This window comes from Neolamprologus multifasciatus, chromosome 3 (assembly GCF_963576455.1).
Source record: "Neolamprologus multifasciatus chromosome 3, fNeoMul1.2, whole genome shotgun sequence".
Taxonomy (NCBI): domain Eukaryota; kingdom Metazoa; phylum Chordata; class Actinopteri; order Cichliformes; family Cichlidae; genus Neolamprologus; species Neolamprologus multifasciatus.
Window position 1 is genome coordinate 33624937 of NC_140441.1, and position 12652 is coordinate 33637588.

Consider the following 12652-nt stretch of genomic DNA (forward strand, 5'->3'; position numbering starts at 1 on the left):
CATCTAGTGAACTACTTTTGATATGAATTAAGGAATAAAATATTAACAGAAAACTATTAAAATAATGAATTAGCTTTTCTTTTCTTACTAAGTTGACCTCTGTGAGTTGATGAACTCTGCATCATGTGTGCAAAATCCTGTACCTTAAGTCCAACAACCTAATTTAGGACACTGATGAGAAAGGACTGACTGACTGACTGACTGTAATGTTTATATGCAATCATAAAACTTGTGATGGTTAATTATGCTAAAATATGTTTGATTGATGTGGATCATTTGGATTTGTGTGAACAATGCAGTCCAGCCTCTTTTGGGTTCTGTAGGATTTTACAATCAAATAAGTACTGTTTCTGGACAGAACACCATCACAGCTTTTATTTCAGCATGTGCAGGGAAATATTGTTGTATGTTCTGATGCTGTAGTTCAATCTATGCTGCAAAATCACCAGTGTTAAATTGACACTGAGTGTTAAATTTAAACCTTTGAAAGTTTATATTTTCTAACAATGACCTTGTGTTATTTTAACACTGTACCAAATTATAGAGTAACTGACTAACACTGAGCAGTGTCAACAATATTCTACACTAGTGTAAGTGTTAAAAAATAGCGCTGAGTAGTGTTGGTAGTATTTTACATAATTTATTACTATGATGATGATGATGATGATGGTGATGATTATTATTATTATTATTATTATTATTATTATTATTATTATTATTATTATTATTATTATTATTATCCTTTATTTATCCAGGTGAAAAGTTTCATTCCAAGAGAGACCTGGCTAATGGAGCGGCAAAAGTAAAAGATAAAAAAATAAATAAAAAATCAGCACCGGCATGTACAACATTTTAAAAACTTTACACATGTTACACTGTAACAATCCTTATTCTAGGATACAGGTATATATTTTACAGTAATAACAGTGGAAACACAAAGTCGACAAATCAAAAGCTGATGGTGTTGGACTATAAGGTTTGCATAATGTTTATATGAGCTATATATGATAAAGTGTAGGCAGGTTTACACTGTAATCGAATAATTTTATGTTACTAAACTGCCAGTAGATTTAGCGTGAAATTTTCTGCAAGCGAGATTGTATTTATTCTAAGTTAGTGGCAAATGTGATTTTTCCTCTGCCGTCAAAAGATTAATACAATGATGTCCACATTAATATAAACAGGCCCCTTTGTCTCAGCATAAATACACCTTCATACATCACTCTTTAATCACACGACCCAATTCATCTCTTACCCCAAAAACGTATTGTCTTCGAATCTGTTTGATGACATTAAGAAGAATTTTTACTGATTGTTGCTTATACAGCTCACAAATTTACCATTTCTGTGTAGAAATAGCAGTGGTAACACCAGGCTGCTTGGCAGATTAAACCAGGCTTCGCATCCCAATGTAACACAATTAACATTTTCTCTTGAAATGTATTGTATAGCCCAAACCAGGCCCCAGCAAAACCTTAATACCAGCAGCACAAGTACAGCCGTAATGGTGTAACATGCTCTCTGCTTTGACTGGTCAAAGCCTCCACCGTGTTTTCTTGGGCCTGAATGAATCAAACCACAAAGAACAGAAAGGCTGCAGAAGGAGACAACCATCAGCAATAGTATCAAATGGCAAAAATCCAAAAAGAGAAAGGCATTATTATTCGTCACCCAGCCTATACCTATAAAGCAAAACAGCCAAATACAGCCAATGCTTATGTTTCGGATTCTGATCCCTCTTTGGTTTTTCAGGCTCACATAAGTTATGGGGTGAACAACAGCCAGATAGTGCTCCACGCAGGTCAGGGTGTGAAAGTAATTCTCTCCGTGCCATGTCAAAGTAAAAAGAGTGTCCCCTACTTCTAACATGTTCAAATTTTTCTTGTAGATACCACAGCAGCTGAAGATATTCCCTGAGATGCCGACCAGCTCCATGATGATCAGGTGGTAGGTGAAGCTGTCAGAGTGGCTTATCGTAGAGGGGGAGCACTTCTTACGCCATTCTTGGAAGCCATGGTAGAGGATGAAGATGCAGAGAGGGAGGAGGAGGAACAAATTTGTGATGCTGAATGTGGTGAAGATGAGAGAGCCTGGTTCTGACATGAGGCATTCAAGGTGAACTGGAATGTGGGTGTTAATGGAGGAAAGGTTTGGGTGAAGAGTGGAGTCACTGGAACAGGAAGAGTTTACTGACATCTAGAAGACAATCAATAAAATGTTAATATTATAGCTGCATGTGTATTTGTCCTGAAAGAAAAGAAGCAAAAATGACATACTGATGTTTTCAGTAAAGTATGTTGCTAACACAAACTTCAAATACATTTTATGCTAACAAAACAACACTATTTTCTAAATTGCTCTTATATCTACACAGTTCAAGTCAATTTCAGTCAGTATAAAGAAAAAAATCTGCAGCAATTGCAGCTTTTTTTTATGTGTCTTTCATTGATGGGATTGCATTTTGTAATTTTGACAAAAAAGAAATATGTCAGATTAAACAGTACCCACATGAACACAAACAGAAAACATCCAAAAGCAAACAAATAGTTTAACAAGTGTTAAAGGACACCCACCTTTTCAGTAGTGCTTATTTCCAATCTTCCTTCTATGGTGTTAGAATGTGTGGTAAACTGATATCTGCACTTTATACAGCACTTTAAATCATTAGTGAGTGTTCATATCACATGTGGAAGGAGGGAGGAGGAAGGAGGTTTTGCATGTTGCAAAGCAAGCTGTGATGTTTTGAATGCTTTTAAATTTTTTGTATTTTTCATTAGGTGAATGTTAATAATGCTCGCTCCTCTTTCATGGACACCAGAGCATGACCCAGGGACCCAAGATCTATTATTAGACTTATTACTTCTATTACTTCTAATACTATAACTACTACGTACTGCTTCTCCCGGAAATGTAATTCTTGCCAGTTCAACTATGTTATTTTGCAGTCACTTCCTTAATGTGGTAGTGTACACTAACCAGATTCCTCCAACAGTTTTGTGTTCTTTACAGAATCCAAATCAACTTGTGATGTAATAGATGGTGCTTGTTTTCACGGCCTTAAGGGTTCAGAGAATGTTATGACGGATGCATTATGTAGAGCTTAATTTGGTCTTGTTTTTTTCATGGTTCATTTCTGTAGGAAAATTTTCTCATTGTTCTCTCCACTTCCAAGGTGACCAGAGCGTCAGAATTTTCCCCCCCGGCTCAGAGATTATTATAATCATAAGAGATTACAACACTGTTTTTAAATGCACTGTTTCATTTTTCTTTGATATGTTAACACACAACTTATACTTCACAAGTGAAACACAAATCATTTCATGAACGTAAATCTGTATTAAAATCAAATTTTCTTACCTCACACCTAAACACAAACCATGAAAACGTGATTCATCTTATCTGTCATGCCTACAATATTTCAGATGACTTCAATATAAACAACTAACGTATGAGTTACCTGATTTGCTTTTTTGTTTTAATTAAAAAAGAGGTTTTATTTTGTTTCTATTAGAGAATATAAGGTAGGAGGTTTGCTTTCTAAAGACTAACATATCAGCATGAATTTCCAAGTGATATAGTTCATCAAACACAAAGTGTAACAGATATTTCCACAGGGTGTTTAGTCATGGTTAAATACAATGCTGCATCACTGCATTAATTGTGATTATTCAGTGAAGAAGAAAATTGATATAAAAAAGCATACAGAAATTCCTAGAAAAAACTAAGATAATCAATTAGCTTTCTTTGCTCATATATTTAGTTTTCCAACATGCGTACTGGTTTTTTAATTCCCCAACTCTCTGTGGATGGTACTCATGGCCATTGATCAGTGGGCTTTGATTAGTGGGTTTTGATCAGTGGTTGTTGATCAATGGTCATGAGATTAAGGAGCTGACCTCCCAGCCCATTGTTCCTTCAGTGGGCTGGTTTCAGTCATTATGCAAATGTACTGTTAATAAGATTGTAGAAACCTGCAGTCAGCTGAGACTGAAGAAGTCACTTGGATTAGTGACGAAGCGTTTCTCCCACAAAAAGCTATGTCCAGATGAACAGAATCAACTTTTGGAGGTCCCCAAGGTTACTTACTGATCTGCTTTTTGGTCTCACCTCTGAGAAAACAGACCACCGGACCTGCACGGAGAAATGGACACGAGAAATCCAAGAGGAATGTGACATAGTGCGGGAGAATGCAAGGAAGTCAACAGACAGAAGTGAAAAAACATTATGATGGGAAAGTGAGAAGCTCTGTGTTATATCCTGGCGATCGTGTCCTCGTCTGAAATCTGACACCTAGAGGATGAACGGCAAAGATTCATAATCACTGGGAACAGGATATCCATGTTGCCATCCGTCAAGTTGCTGAAGGCCTTCCTATGTATGAAGTGAAACCCGAGCAAGGGAGAGGAAGGTCAAGAATCATGCACCGCAACCTGCTGCTGCCATATGATTACTCACCCCTGGAAACACAAACAGAAGTACCATCGAAGCAAAAGAAAAGAAGGGTGAGTGAAAAAGACACAGAACATGTAAACCAGGAAAGATGATGAGGAGGAATGGGTGTACTATTATGGGCCCGTAACACAGCCTCAAGTTCCCAGTACAGAGAGAGTCACAGAGCATGATGATGACCAGGGGAAACCAGATGTCAGTGGCAATAAACCACTGCGTGAAGAAAGGCATATGTCATACAGGAAGGAGCCTGAGATACAGTAGGAAAACATGCCACAGGAAGAAGACCATCGAATGGAAGATGGACAAGTAGTTGGAGAAGTAATGGATGAAACTCTAGCATCTCCACACCCAGGCTTTCCTGAAAGGGACAGAGAAGGGACCTATAGTTTGCCAAGGAGGGAGAGATGAGCCCCTTAAAGTTTTCCCCTATGATCAGCTGGGTACTCCAACAAGCTACAGTACAGTGTGTACAAACGAATTGCCCTACCAGTATCAGCCCATACAACACAGCGACATTAAACCAATAAGCATGTGACCTTAACCAGTGGTTCTCAAGCTTTTCACAATGAGTACCACCTCATAAAATATGTGGCTCTTGAAGTACCACCCTTATGACCGACATTAAAGTACAGTAGTATAGGCCTATTTAACACCACATACAGTTTACACAAGACAATTTTATTTCTTATAAAATTTTATTTCTTATATGAATGTTATTTATTTTAACTGTCATAAACAGGATGTGGCAAGTGATAATAATAACAACTGTACTGCATTAAAACATTCACAGCAGGTGGGATAGCCAATCTTTAAGTGACGACGTATGTACCGTGCTCCCAGGTCCAAACTATTCTGCATTTATTAAAGCTGTTGTGTTTTTAACATGTTTTGATGTTTTGTATTTTGTTCTATTTAAGCTGAACAAGCACCTTAAAAACTGTGGGCCTCTCTCGATTTCAATCACCACTATTCATTTTAAAGCTCAGGTTTTAAAACATTATGATGTAACTACAACCCAGCCGTGCAGCGGTATATTAATGACTACCTTATATTGCAGTTGTTCTCCTCATTAAAGTTTGGTCCGTTAACAGCATCCCGACATGTGATTTCATTTGTCCCTAACCTTCGGGAACCTTTACATTAACTTTAATGTAAATGTAAATAGTTGTTTTTTGTATTATATGATTTATTTATTATTTATTTTTATGTGGAGTGAATAAATAAAGTATATTTATGGTGGCCCTTAGAGACAAAGCACGTACAAACTCCAAAATGCATAAAAACTCCAAAACACGTAAAAACTCAGAAGCACGTACAAACTCAGAATCACGTACAAAAGACAACAGAAGTGCTCCAGGATGCTAGGCGCAGTGTTGAGCTTTTGTTACCTAGTGGCTACACAAGCCAGGAAGTATCAACAACCGGATTTGGTGTGTGGTAGTAACAGGTAAATGAACTTTTTTTTTAAATTATTTGAATAAATATGAGTGCTTGTCTATAAATACACAAACCATACACACATGCTTTCAATTGTGTAATTTAAGTGATCTGGGTAGCTCTGTTTTGGAAGTTCAGTAAACGCTAGAAATGTGTTTTGGAGTTTGTACGTGCTTTTTGGAGTTTGTATAAGCTTTAGAGTTTGTACGTGCTTTGTCTCTAGGGGCCATATATAAACATACATAAATAAAACCACTTTTTTACATTAGTAATTCCTTTTCTGCATAATTTTATATTATTGTTAATGATTAAATAATTAAAGCAACAAAACAACCTGAAGAGCCGGTTCGGAGCCGAAAGAGCCGGCTCTTTTTAGTGAGCCGAGCCGAAAGAGCCGGATCTCTAAAAAGAGCTGAAAATCCCATCACTACGACACATCACTAGTGGGTTATGTTGGGTTTTAAATCTGATGTGGAGAAAGGAAAAATAGAGAGAGGAATGTGTTGTGAGACCGGCATGCAGTTTGCACTGTAAAGGTGGGCGTGTTACCTGCTTGTCTATTTACCAGTGATGAAAATGATATTAAATAAATCTCTTAGTGTGTTAATACAGGTGGCTACGGAGCTGGATCAACCGTCCACCACGACCACAGCAGCCGGAGCAAAATGATAGATTAACATAATGGGAACCACATCCAGCAAGAATCAGCAGCTGTGAAACGGATAGCAGCAAGGAGGGAATTAGAGGAGAAATGAAGGGTTTTAAGAGCACATATAATTGGGTTGAAATTTGGGGCCAACTGACTTGTGGAAGTTTAGAAAGTCTCCATAACATCACAACAAAAGGTGAAACAAAAACACACACACAGGCAGAGAAATGTAAGAGAAAGGCACCTTTTAAGGAATCACCTTTTTTGGAAAAGAGGGGGAAAAAAGCTAAGGAAGAGAGGGGCTTTGCTGGATCTGCAGATCCACTGAACACACATACAATTAACCCACTTACAAACACACACACACACAATGAAAAGCAGCTTACACTCATGAACATGTGACGATTTTTCAACAAGGTTGAAGCAGGGAAACTTAACACACACTTGTTGTTTAATGCTAAGTTTATCCACTACTGACAAATAAACTCTACGGGTTGCAGGACAACAAGATGATGATACAAAATGATACAGCTCTGGATGGGCCAGTTAGCAGGACATGGAAGGATGACAGACTTTATTAAATGAAGAGAAGGAATTTTCTGGGATTGAAGATCCTCTGGGTGAGTGGTTGACTAAAGCATGCATAAAATAAAAACTATCATTTTGTTATTGATTGGTAATTGATTGATAATTAGCCACATTCACAGCTGTATTGACTTGTGGACCAGTCTATTTCATGTTTAAGGACTCTAATTAAAAGATTGAAAAAACAGTGACACTAAGGGAAGAATATGCAGTGCCACACTATCAGATGCCAGTGACGGTTGTAGTGATGGGTCGTTCGCGAACGAAATGGCTCTTAGAGCCGGTTCTTTGAAGTGAACGACGCGAGCCGGCTCCTTATTGGGAGCCGTGAGTTTTTTTTTTCTTTCTCTCACCCTCTCTCTCGCCCTTTTTTCCGCTAAACTCCGCATGCGTGGCCTGTACTTTGCGCTGGGCAGAGGGGGGAGGGGCGTTAGTTAGACTCACAGTAGCACAGGAGCAGAGCCAGAGAGAAAGAGAGTGAGGGACAACAACGTCACATTAGAAATATAGTAATATAGTAATCATCCACTATTTTCAGTTGCAGATGATAAAGGATTCAGAAATCATGCAGGCCCATATGACAGAGAATGTGCATCTTCTTTTTGTTTTAATATTTTAATTTATATTTAATTGTGTTGTGGTTTGCAGTGTGTTGTTTCACGTTAAATTTGTTTAAAAGGAAAAAGCTGAAAATTTAAATAGTTGTTTTTTGTATTATATGATTTATTTATTACATTTTATGTGGAGTGAATAAATAAAGTATATTTATGGTGGCCCTTAGAGACAAAGTACGTACAAACTCCAAAACACGTACAGTGGGGCAAAAAAGTATTTAGTCAGCCACCGATTGTGCAAGTTCCCCCACTTAAAATGATGACAGAGGTCAGTAATTTGCACCAGAGGTACACTTCAACTGTGAGAGACAGAATGTGAAAAAAAAATCCATGAATTCACATGGTAGGATTTGTAAAGAATTTATTCGTAAATCAGGGTGGAAAATAAGTATTTGGTCAATAACAAAAATACAACTCAATACTTTGTAACATAACCTTTGTTGGCAATAACAGAGGTCAAACGTTTACTATAGGTCTTTACCAGGTTTGCACACACAGTAGCTGGTATTTTGGCCCATTCCTCCATGCAGATCTTCTCAAGAGCAGTGATGTTTTGGGGCTGTCGCCGAGCAACACGGACTTTCAACTCCCGCCACAGATTTTCTATGGGGTTGAGGTCTGGAGACTGGCTAGGCCACTCCAGGACTTTCAAATGCTTCTTACGGAGCCACTCCTTTGTTGCCCGGGCGGTGTGTTTTGGATCATTGTCATGTTGGAAGACCCAGCCTCGTTTCATCTTCAAAGTTCTCACTGATGGAAGGAGGTTTTGGCTCAAAATCTCACGATACTTGGCCCCATTCATTCTGTCCTTAACACGGATCAGTCGTCCTGTCCCCTTGGCAGAAAAACAGCCCCATAGCATGATGTTTCCACCCCCATGCTTCACAGTAGGTATGGTGTTCTTGGGATGCAACTCAGTATTCTTCTTCCTCCAAACACGACGAGTTGAGTTTATACCAAAAAGTTCTACTTTGGTTTCATCTGACCACATGACATTCTCCCAATCCTCTGCTGTATCATCCATGTGCTCTCTGGCAAACTTCAGACGGGCCTGGACATGCACTGGCTTCAGCAGCGGAACACGTCTGGCACTGCGGGATTTGATTCCCTGCCGTTGTAGTGTGTTACTGATGGTGACCTTTGTTACTTTGGTCCCAGCTCTCTGCAGGTCATTCACCAGGTCCCCCCGTGTGGTTCTGGGATCTTAGCTCACCGTTCTCATGATCATTTTGACCCCACGGGATGAGATCTTGCGTGGAGCCCCAGATCGAGGGAGATTATCAGTGGTCTTGTATGTCTTCCATTTTCTGATGATTGCTCCCACAGTTGATTTTTTCACACCAAGCTGCTTGCCTATTGTAGATTCACTCTTCCCAGTCTGGTGCAGGTCTACAATTCTTTTCCTGGTGTCCTTCAAAAGCTCTTTGGTCTTGGCCATGGCGGAGTTTGGAATCTGACTGGTTGAGGCTGTGGACAGGTGTCTTTTATACAGATGATGAGGTCAAACAGGTGCCATTCATACAGGTAACGAGTGGGGGACAGAAAAGCTTCTTACAGAAGACGTTACAGGTCTGTGAGAGCCAGGGATTTTCCTTGTTTGAGGTGACCAAATACTTATTTTCCACCCTGATTTACGAATAAATTCTTTACAAATCCTACCATGTGAATTCATGGATTTTTTTTTCACATTCTGTCTCTCACAGTTGAAGTGTACCTCTGGTGCAAATTACTGACCTCTGTCATCATTTTAAGTGGGGGAACTTGCACAATCGGTGGCTGACTAAATACTTTTTTGCCCCACTGTACAAACTCCAACACGTAAAAACTCAGAAGCACGTACAAACTCCAAAACACGTAAAAACTCAGAAGCACGTACAAAAGACAACAGAATTGCTCCAGGATGCTAGGGCGCAGTGTTGAGCTTTTGTTACCTAGTGGCTACACAAGCCAGGAAGTATCAACAACCGGATTTGGTGTGTGGTAGTAACAGGTAAATGAACTTTTTTTTTTAATTATTTGAATAAATATGAGTGCTTGTCTATAAATACACAAACAATACACACATGCTTTCAATTGTGTAATTTAAGTAATCTGGGTAGCTGTTTTGGAAGTTCAGTAAACGCTAGAAATGTGTTTTGGAGTTTGTACGTGCTTTTTGGAGTTTGTATATGCTTTAGAGTTTGTATGTGCTTTGTCTCTAGGGGCCATATAAACATATATAAATAAAACCACTTTTTTTACATTAGTAATTCCTTTTCTGCATAATTTTATATTATTGTTAATGATTAAATAATTAAAGCAACAAAACAACCTGAAGAGCCGGTTCGGAGCCCAAAGAGCCGGCTCTTTTTAGTGAGCCGAGCCAAAAGAGCCGGGTCTCTAAAAAGAGCCGGAAATCCCATCACTAGACGGTTGGGTTCAGTGATGAATCAGGTGAGCTGGATTCATGGCTGAATCAGGACATAAATTCCCCTGCTGTGGTCAGTGAGGGAAGGACAGTGGGGAAAAACGGAGTTGCAAATGTGAAGTTCATGTTGACACACAGGTTTTGTTTCGAAGCAGTTCTGCACGCAGGCTCTGGGCGGAGCCAGGAGTAGGGCTGCCACGATTAGTCGACTAGTCACGATTACGTCGACTATTAATATCGTTGACAACTAATTTAATAGTCGACGCGTCGTTTGAAGCTTTGTAAGATTCCAAAAGACGCAGGAATTAGTAGTAGGATTTAAGAGTGTAATAACGGACTGAAACAGAAGATGGCAGCACTGCAAGTACAAGAATGCCAGCTGCCATTAAACCTCGAAGAAAAAGAAGCAGTGTCCGATATCGTAGCTGTGTCCAAATTCAGGAACCGCATCCTCCTGTGCCCGCATTTATACGTCGATTACGTTACAGCGACTCGACAAAGACTGTCCAAATTCGAAGACTCCGACAAATGCAGCACATGGCCTTTTGGCTGGAGGCTGTGTGCGAGTCAAAAGGGGGAGATAAATTATCTGTCTGCGCTGGATCATATTTACTACAGGGCAATGTTCAGGTGGAGAAAGGGATCAAGCATTCAGTTATTTTTATATATTATTCTTTTCAAGTAGACAATGTTCAGTGGGGGTTTTTTCTGTTATCAGCTGATTGAAAGAAAAGTAGCCACAATTTAGAAGACGTGGACATTACTATGAAACATAGAAGACAGACGTAGGTATATACAAGTGTTTACTCAACTCATTTTCAGTATTTTCAGTTGTATTTATAAAGCAATGATATTCAATGGTCTTTCGTATTTGGCACATTTAAGAAAGTGCAGTGTCTATTTTGAAGATGTTTGAATGAGCTGTACCCATAAGTTTGGCCAGTTTGCTATACTGTCTAGCAAACTACTGCACATCAGGCATTTAGGTAACATCATTAGATCATAGTACACACGTGTATTTTCAGTAGACGCTGTCAGTAGCAGGTGTTTGACATTTACATGTGTAAACTGTAGCTTTAGATAAATAAGTAGGGTTACACTCTCACCCTCTATGCAAACTACTCCCACAGCTTTCAGGTTTCCTTAACTCCTGGGAAACGATGCAGTGAAAATTAGGAACAACCAAACATCATTAGTGTGTGAATGCGAGAGTGAATGAATAGTGGCATTGTAAAGCACTTTGGATGCCTTGAAAAGCACTATATAAATCCAATCCATTATTATTATTATTATTATTAAAATGATGAAAGAACCAAATTTGTTTCCCAGGCCAGTATTAAACCAATAATAAAGAGAAAGTTTACTGATAACCTAAAATGTTCATATAATAAAAACATGAAGACTGTGTACAGAGGATTTGAGCCTCTCAGTCTCACAGAAGGAGTTGACTGTACCACTGACTAAACTTTTTGCTACAACTATTTGCATCTGTGAAGATTTAAATGTCGCATGGTTGATCCTTTAAGCGGCTGTATATCCAATAGGGCTGGTACGTTTAGTCGACTAGTCACGATTACGTCGACTATCAAAATCGTCGACGAATAATTTAATAGTCGACGCGTCGTTTGAAGCTTTGTAAGATCCCAAAAAGACGCAGGAATAAGTAGTAGGATTTAAGAGTGTAATAACAGACTGAAACAGAAGATGGCAGCACTGCATGTACAAGGATGCCAGTGACCGTTAAACCCCGAAGAAGAAGAATAAGCTGTGTCCCAGAATTCATAGCGCGGCCCTGCTCCGTTTCCAACAATGGCGGCAGCTAGTTAGTCTTAATATAACTCTTATTATTCTTTTTGGGCCACAAAGTAAACATTTAACATATTTTCAGGCGAGAATGTAGCTGTGTAAACCTCAAATATCTGCTCAGTTTATCAAGACACCACATGTTTTCAAAACCACTCCAACGTTTTTGGAGATGTCTGTTACCCACCAGCTCGATAGCTAGCCGGGGTTCAAAGCTCACTAGAGCCGTGAGAACATCGGACTCCCGGTAAATCATTTTCAAACCCACCGCCATCTTTCGCTACTCAGGTTAAACATGATATATAAGTCACTTAGATAACTTAAACATTTTTATTGTTTGGCTTTTTTCAGTATTTTATTTGTTCCTGAGTAAATCGGTTTGGCTGAGATTAAAGTTATAGTTTTTACACAGCAGAGAACTGATTATCAGAAGTGTGAGATGCTCGAGAACATACTCTGGTGTCCTGTTATATTTTAGATAGCAAGGAGCAGACGACTTGAGTTTATTAAACTCCAATGAAACAATCTGCAAATTTCATTAAAATTTAATAAACTATCATCTTGTCTTTATTTTTAGTTAGCACATACCTTAAACACTTAAAGCTGTAAAGATGTATGCTGGTGAAATAAGCTGTACGTTTTACATCCAATGGATGCATGATCTGATTAGTCGACTAATCGCAAAAATAATCGGTGACTAGTCGA

The 12652-nt window shown here is 38.8% G+C and overlaps 1 protein-coding gene across 1 annotated transcript; it reads right to left on the minus strand.

The window, feature by feature from the left end:
• Positions 1 to 1299: 1299 nt before the first annotated feature.
• LOC146522658 (uncharacterized) lies at positions 1300 to 2354 on the minus strand. The gene has a single exon (XM_085153927.1). It carries the CDS (start codon positions 2194 to 2196, stop codon positions 1306 to 1308), a length of 891 nt encoding a protein of 296 aa, XP_085010053.1. The 5' UTR covers positions 2197 to 2354; the 3' UTR covers positions 1300 to 1305.
• Positions 2355 to 12652: the final 10298 nt, after the last annotated feature.